Source organism: Pantherophis guttatus, chromosome 13 (assembly GCF_059756535.1).
Source record: "Pantherophis guttatus breed Tessera chromosome 13, ASM5975653v1, whole genome shotgun sequence".
Classification (NCBI taxonomy): Eukaryota; Metazoa; Chordata; class Lepidosauria; order Squamata; family Colubridae; genus Pantherophis; species Pantherophis guttatus.
The window spans coordinates 4,329,811-4,357,406 of NC_142075.1; the positions used below are offsets into that span (position 1 = coordinate 4,329,811).

At 48.0% G+C, this 27,596-nt stretch overlaps 2 protein-coding genes across 2 annotated transcripts in view; one reads left to right on the plus strand and one right to left on the minus strand.

The window, feature by feature from the left end:
• Positions 1 to 12,469, plus strand: part of AAGAB (alpha and gamma adaptin binding protein) — a 31,703-nt gene extending 19,234 nt beyond the window's left edge. Inside the window, exons 5-10 of the mRNA XM_034435431.3 lie at positions 2,573 to 2,656; positions 7,426 to 7,508; positions 8,102 to 8,195; positions 8,934 to 9,038; positions 10,349 to 10,398; positions 10,873 to 12,469. Coding sequence (XP_034291322.2) covers positions 2,573 to 2,656; positions 7,426 to 7,508; positions 8,102 to 8,195; positions 8,934 to 9,038; positions 10,349 to 10,398; positions 10,873 to 10,950 — 494 coding nt within the window. The 3' untranslated portion in view covers positions 10,951 to 12,469. The remainder of the gene's footprint in view (positions 1 to 2,572; positions 2,657 to 7,425; positions 7,509 to 8,101; positions 8,196 to 8,933; positions 9,039 to 10,348; positions 10,399 to 10,872) is intronic.
• Positions 12,470 to 13,195: 726 nt separating this feature from the next.
• SMAD3 (SMAD family member 3) overlaps positions 13,196 to 27,596 on the minus strand; it is a 72,797-nt gene continuing 58,396 nt past the window's right edge. Inside the window, exons 8-9 of the mRNA XM_034435465.3 lie at positions 23,821 to 23,965; positions 13,196 to 19,620 (exon numbers count right to left, since the gene is read on the minus strand). Coding sequence (XP_034291356.2) covers positions 19,497 to 19,620; positions 23,821 to 23,965 — 269 coding nt within the window. The 3' untranslated portion in view covers positions 13,196 to 19,496. The remainder of the gene's footprint in view (positions 19,621 to 23,820; positions 23,966 to 27,596) is intronic.

Here is a 27,596-nt window from a genome sequence, read left to right on the forward strand (position 1 = left end):
AAAGCAACGCAAAAGCACTTAAGACTTCTATACTGCTTCACAGGGCTTTACAGCCCTCTCTACCAGTGGTGAAATGTAAAATTGGTTACTACCGGTTCTGTGGGCGTGGCTTGGTGGGGGGGGTAATATGATTGAGTGGGCGTGGCCAACTTTAAAAAAAAAAAACTTTTAAAAGCATTTTTCTACAACCTCTTCGGCTGAAGAGGTTGTAAAAAATGCTTTTAAAAGCCTCTGACGATCCCAGCTGACTTGCCTGATCAGCAGAAGCTTTTTTATTTTTTTAGCCCCTGACGATCCCAGCTGACTTGCCTGATCGTCAGAAGCTTTTTTTTCCTTTTAAAAACATTTTTTCTATAACCCCTTCAGCCGAAGAGGTTGTAGAAAAAAATGCTTTTAAAAGCCTCTGATGATCCCAGCTGAGCCGCGCAACCCCAACCATCTGGGTCCTCATTTTACCCACCTAAAGTGGAAGGCCCACTTTCTCATGCCTGATAAGGCCACACTTAGAACATTGTGTCCTGTTTTGGTCGCTGAAACAGTTTTGGAGGTTAAAAGATTTGAAGAACGGTTGCAGGAATTGGGTATGTCTAGTCCAGTGATGGCTAATCTTTTCTGGAACAAGTGCCCAAACTGTGGCCGAACCCCCAAAATGCAGTGTGTACCCAACCCCCGCCTGCGCTGTGCACATGTGCGTGTGAGCCCCTTGCACACGTCCCAACCCCATGCATGCGCATGTGCCCCCCGCATGACCCCCCCGTGCATGCGTGGCAGAGACCTGAAGACCAGCTGGCCAGCGGGAGGCGCATGCTCATGCACAGAGGGTGCTGCATGCCACCTCTGGCACGTCCGCCATAGGTTCGCCATCTCGGGTCTAGTCTAATGAAAAGGACTAGGGGTGACATGCAATAGTCCTTAGACTTATATACCGCTTCACAGTGCTTTATAGTCCTCTTTGAGTGGTTTATAGAGTCAGCCTTTTGCTCCCAACAATCTGGGTCCTCTTTTACCGACCTTGGAAGGCTGAGTCAGCCTGGAGCTGGTCAGGATCGAACTGTCGAACTGCTAACAGCAGACAATCAGCAGAAGTAGCCTGCAGTACTGCCTTCTAACCACTGCGCCACCACGGCTCTTAAAAGGGTCTTTATAATACAGGCTGTCCTCGACTTACAACCTTTCATTTAGTGATTGTTCGAGCTTACAACGGCACTGAAAAAAGTGACTTATGACCAGTTTTCACACTTAATGACAATTGCAGCATCCCCCTGATCAAAATTCAGACGCTTGGCAACTGGCTCATATTTGTGACTGTTGCAGTGTCCCAGGATTACGTGATCCCGTCTTGCGCCTTCTGACAAGCAAAGTCAATGGGGAAGCCAGATTCATTTAACAACGGTGCTACTAACTCGACAACTGCAGTGATTCATTTAACAACAATGACAAGAAAGGTCGTAAAATGTGGCAAAGCTCACTGAAGAACTGTCTGTTCTGCTGAGCAACAGAAATGTGGCTGGGGTTGTAATTCGAGGACTACCTGCAATGCTTCTGCCAGCATTTTGTGAGGCCTCCCTCCCTGGTGGTGGTAAATTCAGATCGAGAACTGAGAATGACCATGTTAAGAGAACAGTTTCCAGGCCTTATTTATCCTTTTCAGTTTCTGAATCCTTGTTCTGTTTCTGACGAAGAGAGTGGTGTGGTGGCCTAGAGATGGTGATCTCGCCTCCCAATCAGGAGGCTGTGAGTTCGATCCTAGGTAGAGGCAGATATTTCTCTCTCTGGGCACAATGAGAATAGATCTGCCTGTTGTGGCCTGTACGCAGCCTGTGCAGCTAGTAGCTGATTCCAACAGCGAGGAGGCTGGTGTGGTGCTGCACCAGCAGCCTGTGCAGCTGGCACTCGAGTCGGACAGTGAGGAGGCTGGAGAAGATGTGGTGCCAGAGGCAGGGATTCAGCCAGGGCCTTCAGAACCTCCAGAAGCTCCCATAAGTGAAGAGGAAGAAGAGGAGGAGCCTCTTCTCGATGCACAGCTGCACAGAGTGGCCAAAAGGCAGGAGTGGCTCCTCAGGAGGGAGGTCTCCTCGAGAGTAAGGCTTGGGGCTAATTGGCCACTCCCTTAGCCTATTTAAGGAGGAACACTGACTGAAGCAATTTGCAGGGAACAACTTTGTTCACATACCTTCGTGTCTTGTCTTGCTTATCTTATCAGCTTCCTACAAATTGCTTCTGGGCATTCTGCCAACCATAGTAAGCTTTCAGTTATTATTCTTTGAATTCTTGGCAGCTGTTAATGCAATTAATTAACAGCCGTTGTTGTAAAAGACTGGTTTATTCAGTAAACTAAGGTTTGAACGGACTTTGTGTGTTCTTTGGGGTCCGTAGCTGGGGCAGAACACTGCCGAACAAAACTCCGCATTGGCAACAGGAAGGGCATCCGGCCAGTAAACACTCTGCTAGCTCCATTCAGTTACCCAGACTCCACCATGCAAGGGATTATGGGGATGATGATGATTCTGTTTCTGACGAAGCCTTTGTAATAAGTCGTATTCCAACTCTCCTCTCCTCATCCCCCCTTTAGACGATTTCCCAGAATCTACAGGAGTGAAGCGAATCATCCAAGCCTTGAATGCCAACGTCTGGTCAAACATCGTGATAAAAAACGGTAGGGGGTTTCTTAAGGTCAGCTTTTAAAAATCAATGACAATAATTCTCTGGCATGGGTGTAGAGCAATTTCTCCCAGACGTCTGGCACACTGGGAGGCAATTCTGTGGGAGGCAGCTACCACTTGCTCTCGACAGTCCATAGGAGGGCGGGGCAGGAGGGCACACCTCATGGAACAACAACAGGAAACATATTTTGCTGGAAGTTGCGTCTTCCCAGTAAGAAGAATCCAACAATGGAATCAGTTGTCCGGAAAAATGGCATAAGCAATTGTGGATGCCTTAATTTATGGTAGCAGGTTGGGCTCTTCGAATCGTAGAATAACAGAGTTGGAAGGGAGCTTGGACGTCTTCTAGTCAATTCCCAACCCCCAGTCTGTGGCTGCAGTGCCAGGCTGCAGTGGGTTTGGAACTGGGGGCGTGGGAGTGGTGGGCGAGCATGTGTGAAAGTGGTAGGTGCACAAAACCATCTCCTCTCCCCCCCCCCCGATGCCCCTCCGCAGGCCTACCAAGATACAAAGGTTTTGGAGACCACTGTCCTAGTCCATCCTCAGGCCCAAAGGCAGAAGATTTGACACCACCCCAGATAAATGGGTGTCCGATCATTGATTGATTGATTGATTTGATATATGCTGCCCTTTTCCGGAGACTCAGGGCGGCTTACAATGCGTTAAGCAATAGCCTTCATACTTTTGTATATATCTGCTTAGTAGGGCTTTCAGCTCCCCCCTAAGCAGTGTTCTTTTATATACAAAGTCAGCTTATTGCCCCCACAATCCAGGTCCTCATTTTACCTACCTCGAAAGGATGGAAGGCTGAGTCAACCTTGAGTCTGGTAAGATTTGAACTCGCAGTAATTGCAGGCAGCTGATGCTACTTAACAGTGCTTTAGTCTGCTGCGCCACCAAGGCTCTTTGTAACCTCCAGTGATGGTTGACCCTAAATGAACCTTCCAGTTCTACGAAGCTCTAGTTCACGGGTCTCCAACCTTGGCAAATTCCCCTGGCTGGAGAATTCTGGGAGTTGAAGTCCGCCAGGCTTAAAGTGGCCAAGGTTGGAGACCCTGCTCTAGTTTGCCACGTTCAGCTGTCTGCCGAAAGTCACCAGACTCAACTGGCTAACAATGGCATCCCCCAGAAAGGGATCTTTTTAAGGCATTGTCGGCTGCTTCTTGTGCCTACCTGTGACAGAACCAGCGACTGGCACTTAGGAGAAGCAAAAGTTGATTGGAGGTTCAGCCTTAAGCCACTTCTGGCTCTAGAATGAGAAAGGAAGTCTCTCTCTCAATCTCAGTCTCCTTGTAGAGAAACTGCTGGGGTCCCCTGGGTGGCAACCTGGGCTCAGAATGCCTTGAGTTGCCGGAGATCCCACTTGTGGACTGCATCCAAGGCATGTCTCGATGGGTCAGGACAGAGGATCAGCTTGGTCACCTTAGAGCCGCGATGGGGGCGAACCTATGGCACGTGTCCCAGAGGTGGCACACAGAGCCCTCTCTGTGGGCATGTGCACCCGCCAGCTGCTCTTCTGGTTTCCAGTGCGCTGGCCAGCTGGTCTTCACGGGCGCTGGAGCGCCGGAAAACGGCCCGAAAAATGGTCAAGAAACAGGCCGTTTTTTGGGCCCTTTTTCAGGCCAAAAAATGCCTGAAAAACAGTCCCAAAAATGGCCCCCCAAAAATGCCTGAAAACGGCCCAAAAAACAGGCATGCAGTCACCGGCCAGCTGTTCTTTGGGCTTCTGGTGCGCCGGCCAGCTGGTCTTCATGGGCACTGGAGCGCCGGAAAACGGCCCGAAAAATGTCCAAAAAACAGGCCGTTTTGGGGCCCTTTTCAGGCCAAAAAATGCCTGAAAAACGGCCTGAAAATGGCCCCCAAAACGCCCCCCCCAAAATGCCTGAAAACGGCCCAAAAACAGGCCTGCAGTTGCCGGTAAGCTGGTCTTTGGGTTTCTGGTGCGCCGGCCAGCTGGTCTTCGTGGGCATCGGAGCACCGGAAAACGGCCCGAAAAATGGCCAAAAAACAGACTGTTTTTTGGGCCGTTTTTCAGGCCAAAAAATGCCTGAAAAACGGCCTGAAAATGGCCCAAAAAATGGCCCCCAAAAATGCCTGAAAACGGCCCCCAAAACAGGCATGAGGTTGCCGACCAGCTGGTCTCCGGCACTCCAGTGCGCGCACATGCACACTCATGCATGCGCGTTCCGGTTTGGGCACTTGTTGCCGAAAAGGTTCGCCATCCCTGCCTTAGAGCATTAGAATTAGAATTCTTTATTGGTCAAGTGTGAGTAGATACCCAAGGAATTTCTCTCCGGTCCATAAGCTCTCAGTGTACATACAACAACAGTGATAGATCATTATTATAGTCATTGTAAAAATAACATTCATCATAAAACATTAGATTCCACACTATACAACGTCATTTCTCAATCTTAACAACTTGAAGATGTGGGGACTTCAGCTCCCAGAATTTCCCAGCCAGCACATTTTCCAGCAGGCTTGGGGAATTCTGGGAGTTGAAGTCCACATATCTCCAAATTGCTGAGACCAAAAAAGACTGCCGTAGAGGTAGATGCTGAGGGTGATGTGGGGCTCGTGAGATCCCCCTTTATTGCCAGAGATCCCCTTTATTTCTCCAGTCCTTCTAGTTTTTCACAGTACAGGTGGTCCTTGACTTACAACTATTTGTTTAATGACCATTTGAAATTACAATGACACTGAAAAAAGTGACTTATCAGATTTCACACTTAACGACCGTTTCAGCATCCCCACAATCATGTGATCAAATTTCTGGTGCTTAGCCAGTCAACGGAGGCAGCCCAATTCACTTAACAACTGCATGATTCACTTCAGAGCTTCAGTGGTTCATTTAACAACCATGGCCAAAAAGGTTGTAAAACGAGGCCTTGCTTAGCAGCAGTGGAAATTTTGGGCTTCAGTTGTGGTTATAAGTCGAGGACTGCCTGTGTTTCCACCCCTTAAAAACTGGTGTTCGAATGTGGTTTTGATTTTGATACTTTTAGGACAGTGTTTCTCAACCTTGGCCGCTGGACGATGTGTGGACTTCAAGTCCCAGAATTCCCCAGCCAGTTCTGCAGAGCTGGAGATCACACTTGCTTTTACAGGGCCTGGCATCCCAATGGGACAGGAGTGTGGAATCAGGAGTCAAAAATGTCAAGATGGCACCCGCAATGGTTGCCGCCAAGGTTCTGCCTGGGTTTGACAGGCGAAACGCAGGAGGCCTTCTCCTTCCTTGGCCAGTGAGAGCAATAGTGGGCTTGCAGACCCCCTGCCAGGGAGAGGAAAGGCAGCTTTAGGCTTAACTAGGCCATTTGCATGCGCGAGATACGATTACAGTACAGTGGTGAGTTGTTACTGGTTCTCCCCGGTTCGGGGAAACCGGTAGCAGCGGCAGCGGGAGGCTCCACCCATCCACCGAGATGTCATCAAATTTGCTCTGCGCATGTGCAGAAGCGGCACGCGTGCACGAGCAAACCGGTAGCAAAGGTAAGGGAAACCCACCCGTTAAGTAGTCCTCAACCACAATGGAGCCCAACATTTTTGTTATTAAGCGAGACATTTGCTAAGTGAGCTTTGCCCCCTTTTACGACCTTTCTTGCCACCGTTGTTAAGTGAATCACTGTTAAGTGATGTTAAGTGAATCACTGCAGCTGATAAGTTAGTAACCCGACTGTGATGTGAATCTAGACTTTGTTTGTCAGAAGGTTGCAAGAGCATGACCTGAGGACACTAAACGAACTACCTGTACTGCACTGAAGTTTAATGCTGGGGGGGGGGAGCCCGTTTCCCTAGGCCTGAGCAAAGCCAGTGGGAGATAGTGCAGGTGCCCCCCCCCCTCCCCACAGCCTCTTTCCTGCAACCGGAGTTTCAGTCCGGCTGCAGCATCTTCTGCTTGGAAGGGCCCTCCGCACGAGGGAAAGTCGTGGCAAGCCGGCTTTTCAGGCGGTTTCCGTTGGGCAGAAACGTAACTAACCGCCAAGAATTTTGCTCCCTGCTGCTTCGGGTTTTGATTCTTGGTGCTCTCAGTTTGAGTCACTGGCAGACTCGGCTTTCTTTGCAGGTGGGAGGGGAAGCGGCCGCTCTCCCGCTAGAAACGGTCGTGGTTTCCCCATCTGCAAAAGCTGAAAAGCCACAATCTGGGCGGGGAGACACTTTGGGGTGGACTTGCTTTTGGGGTTTGGGGTCAAATTCATGTTTGTTTTGAGAAGAACTCTTTCAACCGCTGATGACAGAAACAGCCCTGTCCCTCGTCTCCCCCCCCCCGGTGATGGAGGGCCAGGGGTCTCTCTGTGCTCCAGAAAGGCCGGAGGAGAAGCCTGAGGGAGCCTTGCAACTACTGCTGCTAGGCCAGGGGTCTCCAACCCCCAGGCCACAGCCCACTATCGGGCCACAGCCCGTTCGGAATTGGGCCACGCAAGCGGCCAACGAGGGTGCCCATGAGTGCAGCTCCATCTGCGTGGGTGGTGGGTGTTTGCGAACCAACCTTCCGCCCGTCTGCCAAGCTGGAAAGTTTGGGAACCTCTGTGCTAGATCACCTTCCTCTGGCTTTAGCCTACTCCAGGATGGTGACAGGCCCTCAGTGACCGGCACACTCAGGCAGGGGCCGTGTGGAAGCCCCTGAGCCACAGCCTCCAGGTAGCTTGGCTTCTGGCTGGGAGTTTCTGAAGCCACAGCCAAATCTCCTCCAGGCCAGGGCTGGGAGATGCCTGGCCAGCCATCGAAGCCTTCTGCTAACTGACCATCCTTTCTTCCTTTTCAGAGGCGAGTCACAGCTTCGGCCTTTTCCCAGCCTTAGTGGGGGCAGATCTCAGGATTGGGTCAGACAAGAATGAAGCTCCAGAAGTAAACAGCCATTTTTAAAACTACTTCTTCTTCTTCTTCTTCTTCTTCTTCTTCTTCTTCTTCTTCTTCTTCTTCTTCTTCTTCTTCTTCTTCTTCTTCTTCTTCTTCTTCTTCTTCTTCTTCTTCTTCTTCTTCTTCTTCTTCTTCTTCTTCTTCTTCTTCTTCTTCTTCTTCTTCCTCCTCCTCTTCTTCCTCTTCTTCCTCCTCCTCTTCTTCCTCTTCTTCCTCTTCCTCTTCTTCCTCTTCCTCTTCCTCTTCTTTGGTATGCCCCTGATTTAACCCTGGGGTACTCAGGTTTAATTTACTGGGCAGGGCCCTTCATCTTCCAACATTTTTTGTAAAAGAAGGCCTGGAAATTTAATGATGTTCTTTACAATTAAAACATTAAGTCCCAGGGATCACCAGATTATGTGTTTGGTATTGCAATTGGAATTTACCTAGATTTGGACACAGGTGTCCTTTCTGAACTGGTTTGGCTCTCGCCGGCTTCATGGAATTTGCATCCTTGAGGCTGGCTCAGGTCAACCCTTACTTTGGGCCAATTTCCACTGAAGGGGGTTGAGTCTGATTCGACTTCTTTCCCTCCCCGCCAGGCCAACTCTTTGCCGGCAGAGCGGGCCCAATCTGTGTTGGATTCAGGAGCAGCCCTGGCCCTGGCGGAGGGAACCCAGGGGGACCCCGTGGCTGGTAAGAGCCTCTCTGCTAAGTAGGGTGAAGTGGAGAAAACAGGTCTGTTCCCTCCATCGGTTGTTTTGCAAGAAGTTCTTTCAGCCCCGCCAGTCTCCCCACTCAGGAGGACTCTCGGGGGTTGTAGGAGGGGCTCTCTTCCTGTCCCAATCCACCTCCCGCTCAATCAGTCAATCCAGTCAGTCAGAGCGGGTCTAGGACAATTCGCCACGGCCAACTCACCGCAGGACCACTCCAGGGGTGAAATCCAGCAGGTTCTGACAGGTTCTGGAGAACCGGTAGCAAAAATTTTGAGCAGTTCGTAGAACTGGCAAATGCCACCTCTGGCAGGCCCCAGGGTGAGGTGGGAATGGGGATTTTGCAGTATCCTTCCCCTGGAGTGGGGTGGGAATGGAGATTTTGCAGTATCTTTTCCCTGCCAAGCCCGCCAAGCCATACCACACCTACCAAGCCACACCCACAGAACCGGTAGTAAAAAAATTTGGATTTCACCCCTGGACCTCTCCCTGTGGGACACTAATATCAAAGTGATGGTGGAGTAGAATCGTTAGAAGAACGGAATGCAAACGGAGGGACAGAATGAAATGGGAATGGCAAAAACTGAAATAATGTTTATTTATTTTAAATAATTGCATAGAATCGTTAAATTGTCCTGCAGCGAGTTGGCCGTGATGAGTTGGCCATGGCAAGGTTTCCCATTCCCAGCGAGAGCTGCCTCTCTTTTGGGCTTCTTTTCAGACCCAGTGCTGGACACGGACATTCAAGAGCTCGCTAGCCTCACCGCAGGAGAAGGAGACATCGAGAACTTTGAGCGACTCTTCTCCAAGTTGAAGGAAATGAAAGGTAGCCTTCAGCTCATTTCCCCAAACTCAGAAAATAACTCCGTTTTCGTGCAAATTTGCCAGGCTGGCTTTCGGAGGTAGCTCTCCTCAGCCTGACCCACCCACAAAGGAATGGAGGGAGGGGCTGGGGCGGGAGGGCAAGGAGAATGCTGGGAAATGCAGTTTCCGAGCAGTAGCATCTAGGAAGCAGGAGGAAAGCAGCAGCCCAGCCCGGTGCTCTGGAGGCCTGCTGTCTGGCCTCCGGTTTCCTCTGCCATAACGGGAGCAAGAAAGGAAAACAGGAAATTAGGAATCCATCCTTACCTTCTGGCAACTGATGTTATAAGGGCATGCAACGCAACCCTTTTTCTGCCTCCCCAATTTATCTGCTGGAGTCAGAAAGAGCCTGGCTGGGTTTCCTCACTAGCGTTTACCTGCCTCCAGCCTTGGGGGTCTTGCACAGGTGGGAAAACTGCGTAGAGAAGGAAGGAACAAGGAGGGATGTTCTGGAACGTGTGATCAGAGGTGGGGACAGGAGTACCTGAAGTTTGGACATGTCTAGAAGCGAGGAATTACTGGATTAAAATTAGAACATGGCTAGAGGAAATGATAAAACAACGTATTGATTTAAAACCTGAACTGTTCCTATTGGGCATCTTACCAGAGAAATATAGTAAAGAGAATATTTATTTGATTATACATATTGTAACTGCAGCGAGAACTGTATTTGCGCAAAATTGGAAAGCAGAGAAAATCCCTTTAGAGGGTGAAGTAATTAAGAAAATATCGGAATGTGCAGAAATGAATAGATTAACATTGGTAATTAAAGAAAAGGAAGAATAGGAGATTTTAAAGTATGGGGGCAATTATATCAATGGTTAGAGAAGAGATATATATAAAAATTTAGATAATTGATGAATTAATATAAATATAAGAAATTTGGGAAGAATGATGTAACAATGTAAATGAAAATATAAAGGTATGATAGAAATATATGAAAATGATGGAGGGAGTAGAAGACACAAAATATGCACTCAGATGAAACACTGAATGATTGAGGATGTATTGTTTGTTTGTCTGTCTGTTTGTTTGTTTTAAAAAAAACTTTTATAATTAAAAAAAAGGAGTAGCTGAAGTTGCACCCATCAGTTCCTGCGGGCCTACCGGCTGCTTCTGGCTTCTTTTAGGGCAGGCAGTTTCTGCGTTAACAGATGGCCACGATCCGTCTGTCCTTTTTGTACCTTTACATACAGCCTTTTCTATTTCATCCCCACCGACATCTTTCTTTGCTCTCTAGCCAAAGGTGATTTTTCTTCCCCTTTCGTTTTCCAGAAAAGGCTGCCACCCTGCCTCACGAACAAAGAAAACTGCATGCCGAAAAGGTAAGATTTGGGATTGGAAATACTTGTTTTCTGAGCCCAAACCCAGCCAGATGCTGCTTGCTAAGTACCCCTAGCATTTCACTGAGAGATTTCTAACCCTTGTCTCTTCTCTTGCCAGCTTCTCTCCCCAACCAAAATCAGAATTATTCACGCTCAGATTTTAGTTTGTTTCCCCAAGTTGCAAAGCCCAGGATAGAAGCGAAGTGTGTACACTGATGCCCTCATGGCTTAAATTGACAGATCTACCTGGAGGGAGTTTGTAGGGCAGAAGTCTTCAAACTTGGCAGTTTTAAGACTTGTGGACTTCAGCTCCCAGAATTCTCCAGCCAGCATAGTTGGCTAGAGAATTCTGGGAGTTGAAGTCCATAAGTCTTAAAAACTGCCAAGTTTGGGGACCCCTGTTGTAGGATGTTTGGTCTCCCATAGGTGTGGGGCTGAGCTTCCGGAGCTTCAGCCTGTTTGCTTGATTCCTAGGTTGCCAAAGCCTTCTGGATGGCCATCAGAGGAGACCAGGATGAGATTGAAGGCTTGTCTTCCGACGAGGACAACTAAGGATGGGCGGGATTGCAGACTGGAACGGGACTTTGGTTCTGGACGTGCGACGGGGGTTGACTACCACCCAGATTTTGACGAGGCCTCGTTTCCTCTGCAGCCCTGGCAGAGACTTGGGGGGTGGGGGTGAAGGGGTATCCCTTGAGACTTAGTTCATTCTTGTTCTTCAGCACTGGAAAGTAGCTGCCTCCGCAATCTCCCTGCCTGGATTTACCAAGGGGAATGTGGACCTCCAAGTGAACAGAACCTGCTCCCAACTAAAGGAGAAGCTGCACAGTGTCTGGACGGTTCCATTTGCCTTCTAACTTGTCTTCATATCAAAATACCGACTGGAATCTGGAGGGGAATGTTCGTCGCAAGTTATCTGTTAGTTTAGGAGTCCTGATGTCCCTTAGACCCTTAAAAGGGGAGAAAAGCTGCGAGAGGCAGCTTCTCTTGGCCGAACTTCACTTGGAATCGGATCCCGAGTGTTTATCCAACGCTGGCCGGCCAAGAGGAGACAGAGCTTGTGTGCCGTCTCCCCAGCCTGGAAGCGGAGGGTGAACCAGCACAAGGAGAAACATCTGAGCACGTTCCCATTTCCCCCAGGTGTCCCGTCAGTGGCAGCTGAGAGCGGCTGTGTGCAACTCCCGCCTTGCTTGGAGGAGCCTGTTGCTTCACAGCCTTTGGAAACAACAAAGGGAAGGGGAGCACAATTCTCTCTCTGCCCATACCTGCAGCCAGGAAGATTAGGATTCTACTAGAGTCCTTATGCCAGGAGGGGTCCCCGACCCCCCTGGGCCGGGCAAGCAGCAGGCGAGCGCGCATGCACAGCTCCACTTGTGAGTGGCGGGTGCTCACACACACATGAAGTTCCATTTGTGGGAGTACCAGGGGCACACGCCGCTGGCACAAATAGAGCTGCATGTGCTCATGCGCACGCCTGCCACTCGCGGGGAACCATCCCTTCCCCACCACACCCCCGGGCCACCAAATGGGAAAGGTTGGGGACTGCTACCTTACGCAGAAGCAGCAAGTCTGGACCGACAGGCCCTGTGTGCCGTTTCCTGCAAAAGGCGTGTAAATCTAGGGGCTCCCTCTTAGTGTCAGAACGTGTTTGGTTTCAGCAGAACCGAGCCATCTCCTGCCGCTCCCAGGCCTGAAGCAGCCCCCCCCACCCCTCAGGCAAATAAAGCACTTTAGAGTCTAGTTGCTGCTGCTGGAAACTTCACCACTGCAGCCTGTCGGGATCCCATCGTTCTGTGCAGTTCTTCACCTTTCTACTGGGAGACGTGGCCGCCCAGCTGCTCCTGAGCCATTTTGGGCTGCAGCTCCCATCATCCGCAGCCATTGATCCCCGGTTGGGTCAGATGTAAGCTGCTGCTGCTGCTGCTGTCAAGACCTGGAGATGGCCCTGTTGGGAAAGGCGGCTGTGTGGTGGTCCAGCCACGGGGGTGGGGGTGGCGGGGGGGGGGGACAGACGACGACCTTCTGTTTCTTTGGTGTTGTGTTAGAATGAATAAAGTCTGCTCAAAACACAGGCTGATGTCTGGTCAGTTTGCATTCTGCCCATCCAGGAAGGGCTGGGGGTGCAAGAAGGGCTGGGGGTGGCCCTTCGGAACTAGAACTTGGAGGGGCTGCAGAGTTTGGGACGGGAGGCTTTTGAGGGGAAGGGACTGGCCGTGAAAGGTGGATACCAGCCCACTTAACAGCCATGGGATCAAGGTAAGGCCCTGAAGACTTATTCCACCAAGCCGGCCTAGCCTAAATAGTTCTTAATTGGGATTTTAAATTTTATAGACTTGGGGGTTTTAAATTGGGAATCCAATGATTTAATTCTTTTTAATTATCTTAATTTTTGTATTGTATGTATTTTTAATTTTGGCTGTTCACCGCCCTGAGTCCCTTCTGGGAGAAGGGTGGTATACAAATTAAATTAATAAATAAATAATAAATAAGGTAGGAAAAAAAGGAAAGCAGCTGCTTACTAAAGGTTGCCTCTTTCCCAACCTGTCTACCTTCCCATTTCCCACCCCACCGGCTGGGGAATCCCCCTCTGGCCCGGCCACCCTGTCTACAAAGGAATGTTTGGGGAAGAGGAAGCTTGTGGTTCCCACAGGGACCAGCATGGCTTGTCCTGGTTGAAGCTGCTGCCATTCTCGAGCTGGATTCACCTGACTTATAAAACGGGGGAGGAGGAGTCTTAAAAAGTTTATTAAAAACATCAGAGAACTTGAAATTTCACTTTTAGAAATAACAGGACATGGATGTTACAAAGCTTTTAATAGAGATAAGCTAAGGGCCGAAGGACAACAAGCAATATACAGCCAAAAGTACAAAACATCGGGTGAAGAACATTTCATAAGAGCTAGCGAGAAGCCCACTATTTCTCAAGAAACCAAGAGCTGAACTCTACTTCCATCGAAGGTGGGAAGGAGACCTCTGGGTGCCTTTGCTGATGCCAAGCGCCTCCTTGTATCAAGGGCTACCAATGGAAGGGCTGGAGAACAGAAAGAGGAAGGACCACTTGCTTAGTATCGGTTCCATTGCTAGAAGTCCGTCCCCAACCTGTTTGAGGCACAAGGATTCTTGCATGCCAATGCTAGAAAAGTAGGCAGATGTGTAGAACAGCTTTCCTTGACTGCTCTCCTGTGCTAGGGAATTGCCATCTCCCACGGCCCGGCCTCCGTGGCTCACAGCCTCAACCCAGTTAATCAAGAATCCTGGCCCCAGTCTCATGGGGGTGGGGTGAGGGGAGGACTTTGGAAAGGAAAGCTGGTCCTACAGCTGCCATGGTCATCTTTATGAGGCTGGCACCACACAAGTCCAGTTGCCTTTTTAAAAAGCACCTTTGAGACCTCCCACCTGCATTGTCCACTCAGCTTGGAAAGAGGGTCCCACACGTGGAAGACGTGTGCCTCAAGAGCAGAGGTCTTCAAACTTGACATCTTTTAAGACTTGTGGACTTCAACTCCCAGAATTTTCCAGCCAGCTCTGCTGACTGAGCTGACTGGAGAATTCTGGGAGTTGAAGTCCACAAGTCTTAAAGCTGCCAAGTTTGAAGACCTCTGCTCAAGAGTGTCAGTCATCCAAGGCAACAGTGGAGCAGGTGAATGGGGCCAAGCCCAATCCAATAGAAATTAAGTGCTTTGCTACTGAGAAAAATGGATGGACCGGCCTCCGTCTCTTGTTTTACTGTCTGAATCTCCATCGGACGATATACCTCTGTCAAATCTTCCCCCAACTCTCTTGAAGTTGAGAAATAATCTTGAGTGAATCTGGCTACTACATTAGTTGCATAAATAAATATATACCTAAAACCATGTTAAAACATTTTAACCACACCTTTCTACTGGAGAGGCTAATCATTTCTTACCCTATCCTAGAAAAATTTAAATTCTGGTTCTGCCAGCCTCTTGAGGATTTAGAAGCATGGAGCTCAATTTTAGAAGCCTTGTCCCCCCTGCCCATCCGGAACACAGCCAGCCTCCTGTCCAGTCTGGTCCCAACTAGTCCTGGCAAGAGAGGTCATCTAGGAGTTGATCTCAACGCAGCTTTCAACAGTCCTTCAACCTCTGCAGGATCATCCTTGAATTTTTACCCTTTGTGCCCCTTTGCTGGAAAGCTTCCAGCAGCCTCTTTTCTCCTAAAACCACCCATTTTCAATCCTTTTGTGAAGTGAGGATGCTGCTCCCAAAGGTCTGTAGAAAGCGCAATATAAAAACAATGCACACAATGTGATTTGGCTCATTATCATACAAAGGAAAAAAAAAGTTTTTATCGAAGTCAATAAAATCCAAGTCCATCCTGGCCATCTGGACATGCCGGCCAGCAGCTGCGTAAGGCGAAAGAGTCCAGGTCAGCTCATGAACAGTCCACTGAGGGGAGATGAAGGATGCTGCAGCCAGATGATTCCAGTCAATAGGGCTGATGATGCACCTAAAAGTCCTGCGCAAATGAAAAGTTTAGAAGCCACGTGGTTTGGCACACAGATGCATGTGCTCACTGCGTCACCTGACAGCATGGCAGAAGAGCCTTGACCTCAACAGGGGCCCAGCCCCAAGACAGGTTATCCGTGCCAGGGAGCCATAAAGGCACTGCTAGAAGGTCAGCGCCTCTGAATCCCAAGAGAGCGAATTTCAGCTGCTGCAAAGAGGAATCGGAGTGGTGGTCATCCAATGCTTTCAATGTAGCACCTGGGATGTACACCAAGGCCCAAGCATTGGTGATCCCTTCCAAGGAACAACAGCAAAGAATCACATTTAGGAGAAGAGCAACCGAGAGGGGCTTTTCAAAGTCAAAGGAAGTTACTTTCGACCATCAACAAAGGCTTACAGCATCATCTCTGGACCAATGTATCTCTGGACCAATGGTCCCCAAAACTTTGTGGAGCTTCAATCAATGTAATCTTAAAAGGGGAAGGGACAGGGAAACTTAACGTTGTTACGTTAACAATCCTATACTTTGCACAATATTGCCCGAGGTGTTTCTTGTGCTCTTCACATGGACATCCGGTCAGTAGGCCAAAGTGTTTCTGTCCAGTACGTAATGCTTCCAGATTCCTTTTAAAAATTATGCCTGCACCACTCGGGACCCAAATTTGTGAAGTCACCAAGTCTTTCTTTAAAGTGCAGCTCCAGATAATCCCAATGAGGACTTTTCAAGATTTTGGCACTTGTGTGAGTTTCATGTTGTATGGCTTGTTTCGCAAACTTCCATTTCAGGTAGCAAGAAGCGGGTCAGACAAAAGTTTTTAGCTGGCTTTTTATCTGTAGAACAAGATTGGGTTCAGCTACCTGTGTACTATGCCTTGCTTAATCACATTTTGTTGACTAAACTATGATTGGCTAGGTTTGCAGAATGCATCCACTTAACTTGAGGCAAACCATGATATGGCTTGGTGTTACGAATGCAGCCTGATACTAACAGGTCCCACTCAAGACCTGAAAGGGTCAGACCAACACCTGAGCAATAGCTTACCTGGCACCTGTTTCCCCAGCTAATGAGCCCAGGAAGCTAGAATTGGGTGCCCTTCTGCACCATTTCCAAATTTCTACTAGATTTTAACAAGGCACAAGGAACATTTTTAGCAGGTCTATGGATGCAGACTGGGGAAAATTAAATGCACTTAAGTATACTTTATTTTATGGCAGTTGCTGGGCATTTCAACATCTAATCTGAAACATCAATTTAATACCAAACATCAATTTGAGAAGATTTTTTTTCTGTTTATACCTGAATAGTCTGGGTGAGTTCACATATACAGCTAAACTGTGTTTTGTTGAATAAGCCACAATGGGTGGGTTTGGATTTCCTAAACTAGCATTTCCCAAACTTTTATCTTCATTACCCAAAACGTCTTATCAGAAAATCCTTATTTAAATGTCCCTGTTAGGTTCGTGTGTTGTTAGCCAAAAAAAACCGCTTTTACCCAATTTTGGATAATTTACCCAATTTTGGGAAGCGCTATCCTAGCAACAACCAAATAATGTACACTATGATTCATCATAATCAACAAACACAAGCTTAGGGTGGGATTTTTAATTTCACAAGATTATCTGGTTCACATAGGATCCTCTTACAAGCATTCCCACTTTTATCTGTAGAGCAGAGTTCAGCTGAAACTTTAAAAAGTTTATTTAAACTGCTGCTGAGAATTTTGCTGAACTATATTTCATGGACATTTTGGTGGTTTGGTGTCCCAGGCTGTACGAAGCAAGGTTTGCTATCTATGGAGAAACGTCTTCCCTCTTCACTCAAAGTAGAAACCGAGAGACATTTTCTAAAGAAACCTCTCCTGTTTGTGAAACTCTGAAAATGCTGATCATACCTCAGTTTTGCCAACAATAGAAAGATTTAATGGGCAGGGAAATGATTTACCCAGTAGACTTATCACAAGAACTGAATACAAAAAGGAAGTCTCAAGAACTAAAATCTGGACTTGTGCAAAGTGGCTAATATGCTGAGTAAGAAAATATATATCTATGTATTTAAAACTATCTTCAAACTTTCTTCACTGTTCATTGGCAGACTCACGGGGGCTCTCCGTAATCTGTCCTTCCAGCAGTGAATAAGTCATCAAAAGCACAATAGGTCTGTGTGATTGGTCTGGGAGAGCCACGCCATCCAATTACAATCGGGTTTGGGTGACCAGATCCTTCAACGTAGGAAGGCCCACTCAAACTAGTAGAAATGTAGTGTTTCAAGGAGAGAACCTGAAAGAAAGTGAATTCCCTGCGCCCAGAAATTAACTTTTCACCCTAAAGGACCTAGATACCTTAAAATTACCCAACAGGCTAGGATGCTCAGAACTCCCAGAGACAATACAAGCAACACACCCAGCATATCTGGAAGAAATCAGGTCAGCGAAAACGGCAACAGTTTTCCCAGTGAACCAGAACACACCGATGGCTACTTGATTAAAGCTGTACAGAACCTGGAGCAAACATATTTCATCCTGGGTGCCTAAAAAAATCTACACGGATCACATTTTTAAAAAAGCCTTCAAAAATGTCTTTGGATTGATTGTTCCTACCAGCCACAATTGCTATAACTTTTTTTCATTTTTTTACAAAAAGCATGCACACCACATACATTCTGCAAGTTTTCTCTCCTTGAATTATTTAAAAGCATTTCTGAAACTCAAATATTCCATACGGCATATTGCCGTATGGTTAGGGTTAAGGTTACACTGAATCTTTATAGAGTAAGATTCTATAAATGCCATTTTTAAGACGATTCCGGCATTGCTCTGATATTGAAAGGTGAATTTAACCCTACGAAAAACCCAGTGGGATTTCAGACGCTGCTCAGAGATTACTCAGACTGAGAACAAGCCATCTCTTTTTCCAAGGAAGCTCCACACATTTTATGCAATGAGGCAGCCATTTCTGTTTCTGAAGGCCGACCAGATTAATACTGAACTTTAAATCATCTGTCAAGACATTAATCTGAAATTGAAATGGTATTTCTTATCTGCATTCCCAAATATTTGCCGGTCGCGCCACGCTGAACAGACATACAACCTATTCAATACAGTTAAATGCTTTCAGTTACTTTACCACAAGGTATCTCAAATTGTGTTCTTCTATATTATTTGAGCTTCTTAGGTTTTAATTAATCCGCTCAATTCTGAGGAAAAATAATGGATTCTCAGCTTCTGGGGACTGGTTACCAAGTTTGGTTTTTTTAAGTCTTGAGAATCTAGAAACAAGTCCAAATTACTGAACAACTCCAGATGGGTTGACTGGCATGAATAACACTTACTTCTGATCACAAAGACACCGCACACGGATTTCGCCCTCACAATCACGAAGCGTACTAACCAGAATTACTGGCCACTGTAGAACTCTTGCACAAATACACCCACACCCACATACACAACTGCTTTGAAGAACAGTAAGCATGGCTCCAAATCTGTTTACAGATGTTTGCTTAGTTACAAGAATCAAAACAGTAATAACTGTCAATTAAATCATCTGGGAGCCGTGCTGTGGTCAGGCTGTTCCGATTTGATGGGTGGAAAAGATCCGTTTTGGCAGATGAGTCAAATGGCCAAGGAAATCCTATTGATGAGGAAGGAAGGCGCGTAAGTTTCTCCTGGCCGATTTTGCTCCAGAACACTTCTGGCTGGCTGTCTTCTTCCTTTCCAGCTAATGCTTCTAGAGGCAGTTTTGGAAGCAGGACAGGCAAGCGTGCTTTTCCAAAAGTTTCTCCTTCTGGATGCTCAGAGTCTTTCAGAGGTTCTTCAGAAGATGGGATCGTGAGCCCAGCAGGTCAGCACGGAAGAAGCGGCCAGTTCCAAGCAAGTCCAAAGGAGAAGCAACCTTAAAATATGGACTGATGGATGAGGGATGAGCTGGGGACACTTGCCTTTAACGCAGGAGGTCTTAGGTCCGAGATCATCCCAGCGTCAGTTCAAGCATCCGTTTCCATGTCCGAGAGGAGGCAGCTCCTTGGGGCACGAGTCCTCTTCATCTTCAATTAATGGCACCTTATCAGTCGGGGCTGCAGATGAGGAAAATCCCCTCCTCCAAACGGTTGGCAGAGAAAAACACACAGTCGCCCAGGTGGATGCTCAAAAAGAAATATCAGAAGATGTCTTGGCTCTTCTCCCCATGTGCCCGGTACAAAGTGGAAATTCTCGCACGAAGAGGTAGGAAGAAGGAAGGGCAAGGAGGAGGCAGAACCATTTCCTTGCTCTCTAGCCTCCCAAGAATTGTTGTCAAGTGCCACCCGGTCTTGCAAAGCCCATCAGCCACAGCCTGCCTGTCCTAAATTAGAAATCCAAGCTGCCTATGTAGCCGAGGCTCTCCTCCAGTGGTCCACGGAAGGACCCGCCTGGGCATCTCAAAGCTTTGGGTGGATCTTCTGAACACATGAACATTATGAGGAAGTCTTTGCTCCCATCCAGGATATTGAACAAAATCTTTCGCTGAACAGAAGGAAGGGCACAGCCGCTACCCTAAATGCTCGTTTCCGTTCTGTTTTTTTGTACATTACCAAGGAAGAGGCTGAGCTGTTTTGTCCCTGCTCAAGATTTGACCTGGTTCCACCTTCCTCATCCTTTAAGACACGCTGGAGCAGCGGATGCTCGGGGAGCCCATCTGCGTCAAGACCTTGTCCAGCCACTGCAAGGGGCCGTTCAGGTGGAGCTCGATCCAGCAGGGAGTGCTTGTGACCGTCTGCCGCCTGGAACAGAAACACAGAGAGGACCATTGTATCTCCATGACAACATGGAGGAGAGCAGAGAACCAAAACCGAAACCCAGAATCCCCTCTCTTCCTCCTGATCAACAGAAGCAGATTAATCTCTCCCTGTTGAGGCTGGGAGGGGAAGAAGCAGACATTATGGGCTTTTTTGTAAGTTACACACACACACACACACACACACACACACAAAAGAACTGTAAAAGCCCCTCCTAGTTTCCCTCTATTCCAACTTATGTTGAACGAAATCAAGGTGGAGTTTTTGAGCTCATCTCTGATGTTTTCCTCTTTGGAAAGCATCAGAGATGCTTCTGATCTCAGGATTTAACAGATTAAGAGTTGGAAGGGGCCTTGTAGGTCATCTAGTCATCTAGTCTAAGCCCCTGCCCAAGCAGACCCTACACCATTTCAGACAGGTGGCTTGTCCAGTCTCTTCTTGAAAGCCTCCAGTGATGAAGTTCCCACAACTTCCGAAGGCAACTTCTGTTCTGTTGGTCGATTGTTCTCACTGTCGGGAAATTTCTCCTTATTTCCAGGTTGAATCTCTCCTTTGGAATCTTTTCTGCTAGTAGCCCCCTCAACATCTGGCTCATTTCTTCCCTAATCTCAAAATTAGCTCTGCAGGCCTTCCCAGTAGTGAAAACAATTAATCAATGGAATGGCTTCCCTCCAGAAGTTGTGGATGCTCCATCACTGGAGGTTTTTAAGAAGAGCCACTTCTCTGGGATGGTATAAGACTTCTGCTTTGGACAACGGATTGGACTAAAAGACCTCCAAGGTCCCTTCCAAACCTATTGTTCTATGTATATCTCTACCCCGCGTCAATTCAGTGATGCGGTGGATGTGATGGGCCAGTGCCTGGAGGCCGTGAGGGTCTGGATGGGAGTCAACAGGCTCAGACTTAACCCAGACAGGACCGAGTGGCTGTGGGTATTGCCTCCTAAAGACCATGCTGATTGTCCATCCTTGGTTCGGGGGGGGGGGAGAGAAAGTGCCCCCCTCAGAATGGGCTCGCAATTTGGGTGTCCTCCTAGACTCACAGCTAAGATTAGAGCAACATCTGACAGCTGTGGCTAGGGGGACCTTTGCACAGGTTCGTCTGGTGCACCAATTGCGACCCTACTTGGATCAGGAGGCTCTCCTCACAGTCACTCATGCCCTTGTCACCTCACGGTTGGATTATTGCAACACGCTCTACATGGGGCTACCCTTGAAAAGTGTTCAGAGACTACAGTTGGTCCAGAACGCAGCCGCACGAGTTATAGTGGGTGCACCTAGATATACCCACATTACACCAATTCTCCGCGAGCTGCACTGGCTCCCTATTGGTCTCCGGTCACAATTCAAGGTGTTGGTTATTACCTTTAAAGCCCTACATGGCTCAGGGCCAGGCTATCTTCGAGACCGCCTTCTACCGCATAGCTCCCAGCGACCAGTAAGATCCCATAGAGTCGGTCTCCTCCGGGTCCCGTCAGCTAAACAATGTCGGCTGGTGGGCCCATGGGGGAGGGCCTTCTCTGTGGCGGCCCCAGCTCTCTGGAACCAGTTACCTCCTGAGGTCCGGACCATCCCCACCCTATCGGCCTTCTGAAAAGCGGTGAAGACTTGGCTCTTCCGGCAGGCCTGGGGCCGTTGATCTCACTGTTGCGATCTTGTGAGATGCGGCCATGAATGGTGTGAATGGATTTTAATGTTTTAATTTTTAAATGTTTTTATAATGGTTTTTTAAATGCATTGTAAGCCGCCCTGAGTCTTCGGAGAAAGGCGGCATATAAATTGAACTAAATAAATAAATATGTTCTAAATAAAGAAATAGTCTGCTTGATTTGGGTGTCAGAAGGAAGGAGAGGACTGCTGCTCTGGTCAAGAACTTGGCTAGATGCTTTCAAGGTGGACGCTAATCAGATCTAGAGCAACAAAAGTGTTTTGGGTTTGGCCCAGGCATCCTTCCCGTATCCATTGGCAGCTCCTTAGAGGAGCCGGGCATTTTCCTAGGCATGCATGATAGCCACGCAACTCAGCAGAATGGCTGTTTAAATTCAGGAGGCATCTCAGAGACCTACACAGGCTGCGATCACACATCTTCTTAAGACCAGTGTAACTCAAGCAGGCATTTTCCCAGCTCCTTTCCGAAGCAGCCAATAGATGCATTGAGGAGGCCTGTGCCAGATCCCAAGCACCTATGCCTACTGGCTCCAAGTACTGCACATCTCTGCAAGATTGGCAGGGACCTTGGCGATCATCTAATCCAGTCTTCTACCAACTGGAGAAGTCCCTACTTGCTCCCTGGGACAACTGAGTCAAAGCGGGCTATTGTAAAGCCCCTGCCACATGCTCTGCTTCTGTCGATCAGGAAGAACAGGGCATCCTGATGAGCGGAAGAGGGAGAGAGCCCCGTCTGGGAGAAGATCAGACAGGGACCCTTCTCTCCCCATCTCCCATTAACTCTCGCATTAAACTCAAGAGTGCTGGGTGGAACCTAAAAGATGTGAGATTTACAATAGATAAAAGCCAGGACATTGGCTGTTCCCAGATGCTGTGATGGGAGCCGTGCAAATGGCTTCAAGAGGCCTTTGCACCAAGTCCAGGCCGTTGTCTTGATGACCACTGACAACCTCAGAAATCCCCCGCAGCATTCCTTGAATGCCAGCAGCGGCTGGAAGAACAATAGAGGAGGAAGCCCATCGTCTTCCGGTTCTGCTTCCTGAGAGATCAGGCTGGTGCTGCGTGACTCAGACACCCGAGCAAGAAGGCCTTCGGCTCGGTCAGGCCACCAACTGTGGTTTGCAAGTGCCTGGGAAGAGCCCCTGGTGAGAGGCCATGCTTAGCCAGGTTCTGCCCCAGAGCAACCCCTCCGAAGACACGTGGCAGAAAGGCCCAAGGAGAGATTCCTCCAAGGGGAGGGAGGGAGGGAGGGGAGAAGCCCTGGGATGGAGACCAAGGGATACAAGGTCCTGCTGACCCCTGCTTAACATGCAGCTGGGGGCCAGTTGCAATGCACAAGCACAGAACGTGCTCTGGCCAGCTGTTTCTTCTCAAGGACCGAGGCCTCTCAGCCCCACCCAAGGCAGCGGCGGCAGCAGCGTGCACATCTGGAGCTCGTTAGACACCCTGGCCATCAGCCAAGGCCCAAAGCAGCCTGAGAAGGGAGCAAGCCAACAGCAAAGCAAGATGGACTCCAGACATCTGGAGGAGCTGCGAGAGGTAATTTGAGAGGTCTGGGCGCCCACTCCTTCCCTGGCCGAGATGGGAAGCAGCACTGGGAAGCCACAGCTGCCGTCCGTTCCCAGGAGCTCATGGAAGCAGGGCCAGGATTCCCCCTTCCCTCCCCCCCTCCCACTGGCAGAGATGCTTTCTTCCTGGGGTCCTTGCAGATGGCAGAGTCTTGGTCCTGTGCTTTCTCCACTTGGTACAACCCAAGCCGTGCATTCAACCCCCACTCTCCCACCTTGGGGCCTCTTCCCAACCCTCTTCTACCTCCCTGTAAAAATTCCTTCCTGCCCTCCAATTCCCTAAATGGCCATCATAAAGAGGACAACATCCAGCGCTCCGAACTGCAGCTGAAACCATTCCTTCCGGCATCATCTCGAGGGCAACATTGCTGGTCATTTCTCTGCCTCTTCACCCAGCCATCTCGAGGCCCAGGAGTAACAGAAGAACAGAGTTGGAAGGGACCTTGGAGGTCTTCTAGTCCACTCCCCTGCTCAAGCAGGAGACTCCCTACTGTTCCAGACAAGTAGCTGTCCAGTCTCTTCTTCAAAACCTCCGGTGATGGAGCACCCACAACTTCTGGAGGCAACTTCTGTTCCACTGGTTAATTCTCCTTACTGTTAGGAAGTTTCTCCTTAATTCCAGGTTACTTCTCTCCTTGATTAGTTTCCATCCATTCTTCCTTGTCTTGCCTTCAGGTGCTTTCAAAAATAGGTTGACCTTTTGATTTCTTTCTGGCAGCCCCTCAAATATTGGAAGAGTGCTATCATGTCTCCCCCAGTCCTTCTTTTCACTAGACCAGACATACCCAATTCCCGCAAATGTTCTTCGTATGTTTTAGCCTTCAGCCCCCCAATCACCCAATCAATCCCAGAGGAGCTGAGGACTCAGGAAGCCCCCTTCGCCCCTCCCCCCAGTAATTCTGCCCCCACTCCCCAGAGCTCCCCTTCCATTCCCGGACTGAAATGCTGACCTGTACTCGGCCCCCCAGCCCTTGACAAAGCTCATCCGGATGGTGCACATGCGTGTCAGCTGGTAGACGGCCTCAAAGCCCTGGTTGACAGACTGAGCCAGGAGGGCTGCGAATTCTTGGTTGTTAAATATCTTCAAGTTACACCCTGTGGAGGACAGAGAACGAAGACAGCAAGAGGACCAACGTTAGCAGGTATTTCCCAAACAGCATCACTTCGTGTGCTGTTGTGTCCTTCAGTAGCTCACCACAGACAAGACACAATACTCTCCCTCAAGGTTAGTGAAATGGACACACAAAACTCTAGAATTTAAAAAAATGGAAGCTCTCTTATTTTCTAAAAAGCAGACAACCTTCTTTCAACAGTAAATTTCCCATTAAATAATCAATCAAGAGCTTCTTCTTCGCAATGTGAGGTTTGGGAAGCTGCAAGATACACGTTAGTATTTGCTCTGCTAGCGAACGGATAAATGCCAAAGAGCTGTGATGTCATAATATATTTTAATTTGGTTAGTTGCTGGGTTAATAATTCTGTAAGAGGCCACCTTGGACATCAAATAGGGATATATTAATCATTATGAATGTTAGCTATTCACTAAGGTCAGAAATTATCAGAAGGACAGATAATTTTTTAAAGCTTTTCTTTTATTAAAAAAACCCAACTCTATTTTGTGTTTCTGTAAACAGAGAGCAAAAGTCCAATACACCTGATGATCTGGGGAATTTCAAGTTAGAGATTGCTGGAATAAAGATTTCTTTTTTTTTAAAAAAAATGAAGAAGTGGGAGGTTGATGAGGTAGGATTTACTTTTATGGACTCTCTGCTTATTTCCCTTCAGCAAAAGTTAGGGCAGGGCTTCTCAACCTTGGCCTCTTGAAGATGGGTGGACTTCAACTCCCAGAATCCCACAGCCAACATGGTGTTGAAGCCCACCCATCTTCAAGTAGCCAAGGCTGAGAAGCACCGGGAGGGTAGGCCACACTGTGCCTCGTTCTTTTTTCTTAATTTGGTTGCTGTTTCTACCAATTTCTCTGGAAGGGATGTTGAGCTGACCACCCTATAATTTTGTGTTCTCACTGCGTCCTTTTTAAAAATTGGTGTTGCATTTTCTGATGTGTCTGTGCAGTTTTGCTGCAGCAGTATAGAACAGGGGTCTCCAAACTTGGCAACTTTAAGACTTGTGGAGGTTCAACTCCCAGAGTTCCTCAGCCAGCTTTGCTGAACTCTGGGAGTTCAGCAAAGGAACTCTGGGAGTTGAAGTCCACAAGTCTTAAAGTTGCCAAGGTTGGAGACCCCTGGTGTGATCTTCACCAAGATCAACACTGCAAACTATTGTACAAATTTAAGGATATCCCATAAGGACATCCCTAGGTCGGCCTGCCTTTTACTGAGTCTTGTAGCCTAGACAATGTAGGCTGAGAATATAGCAGCCAACATGGTCAACAGTTCAGTGTTTTTCTCAAAGATTTTTTGGGAGGGCAGTAATAGCCAGCATCTACCAGGAGATCAATAAAGGAGCAAAAGACCTCATGATTTACAATCCTACTTGAGCACAGGGTTGGACTAGAAGTCCCTTCCAACTCTGTTATTCTGTTATTTGAATTTTGGGTGGCCGCTTCAAGGGCAGATGCTCATGTATTCAGAGCGATAATGACATCAAGAGATGTGGACAAGGCCTCTAAGGCTATTTAGTGTTCATGGCTGAAGACCAGAAGATCTTCAGCAGGTCTCCTTGGTGTCAAAAGGATTCCCAGAGCGAGAAAGGTCAGAACTCGGTCCTTGAAGAAGGGATGGATGGTACACCATGGGGCAACCTCTGAGAATGTCTTTTTAGACACCTGCCAGCAAGCTACAGCTAGTCCTTGACTTACAACAACTGAAATCAGAATTTCCATTGTTAATCAAGGCGGTTGCACCCAATTTTATAACCTACTTCGCCACACTTGTTAACCAAATCATTGCAGTTGTTAAATGAATCACATGATCATTAAGCAAATCCATCTTTTCTCATTGACTTTGCTTGTCAGAAGCCAACTGGAAAAGTCGCAACTGCTGATCACATGACCAGGACGGTGCAACCGTCATAAATACATCCCGGTTGCCAAGCGCCTGAATTTTGTTCACGCGACCCTGGAGATGCTGCAATAGTCGTAAGTCCGAGGACCATGTTACAAGTCACTTTTTTTCAGTGCCGCTGTAACTTTGAATGGTCGCTAAACAGCTGGTTTTGTAAGTCGAGGTCTCCTTGTATAAGTAACCCCGCAAATTAAAATAGATCTTTCTTTGGGGACCCTCTCATTTCTTAACCGGTCTGAAATTAATATGCAGGAGTGGCAAAACCACCTCGCTGAACCCCAACAGCAAAGTGGTCAGTAAAGACATGTCTCCTTCCAGTTTAACTGCTTCCTTTGGCCTCCATTCAATCTCCCGTCCATACCGGTCAGGGGTGAGTTCTACAATTTTTTACTACCAGTTCTGTGGGCGTGGCTTGCTTTGTGGGCATGGCTTGATGGTCATGTGACAATTCTTTAGGATTTAGCAGAGGTACTGGTCTACCAGGCTTTTAACTGCTTGCAGAGCTGTACCGATCTACCCATTTATTTTTGCAGGCACCGGTCTACTCATTTGTTTTCTTTTAACACTGATCAGCTGTAGGGCGGTTTTTGAAGCCCCTTGGCAAGAGTTTAAACAGTTTTTTCCCCTCTAGCCATCAGCTGGGACTCAGGAGGCAGCAAGAGATTGGGGGTGGGGCCAAATAAAAGGGAAGAATAACACGGGGTGGAGGTGTGGGGGGCAGAACCGGTTTGGTGACATCATACCGTCACCGCTACCAGCTCGGTGGAACCGGGCCAAACCGGGAGGAACCCACCGATACCCGTTCTGAAGCCTCCAGTGACGGAAGCACCCACAACTTCTGAAGGCTAATTGATTGCTTGCATTGGTTGATTGACTAGGTGGCTCAGTGGCTAAGACACTGAGTTTGTCAATCAGAAAGGTTAGCGGTTCGAATCCCTAGTACAGGTCTCCTGCGTGAGCAGAGGGTTGGACTAGATGACCTCCAGGGTCCCTTCCAACTCTGTTACTGTTACTGATTGCTCTCTCCATTAGGAAATTTCTCCTTCCTTCTAAGTTGCATCACTCTTTGGTTAGTTTCCATCTATTGTTCCTTATCTTACTGTCTTGTACTTTGCAAAATAGCGCAACCCCCTTGTCTTTGTAAGATCCCTTAAATATTGGAAGACTGCTATTGTGTCACCCCAATCTTTCTTTTCATTAAACTAGACCCACTCAATTCCTGCCACCGTTCTTCATTATGTTTTAGCCTCCAGGCCCTTAATCATCTTTGTTGCCCTTCTCTGCACTCTTTCCAGAGTCTCAACGTCTTTTTTTATATTGTGGTGACCAAAATTGGATGCAGTATTCCACGTGTGGCCTTACCAAGGCCTTATAAAGTGGTATTAACACTTCACATGATTCTATCCTTCTGATTATGTTGGCTTTTTTGGCCTCGATTGCAGATCAGCAGATCCTGCCTGCTACTTTTCGGAGCTGGTTCAGGGCTCAGCCTCTCTTGCATGCTTCAGCTCTGAACCAGCGCCAAAAAACAGCAGGCAGGATCTGCTGATCTGCAATCAAGGCCAGAGTTACACTGACATGGAAGAGCAAGAGACACAACATTCCTGGGTTAAAACCACACACAAACACACAGGCAGCTCTTTCTGAAATTAAACACCACAAAAAAAAAACATTTGCGATTGCAGTTCATGAGGTCTGCGGCA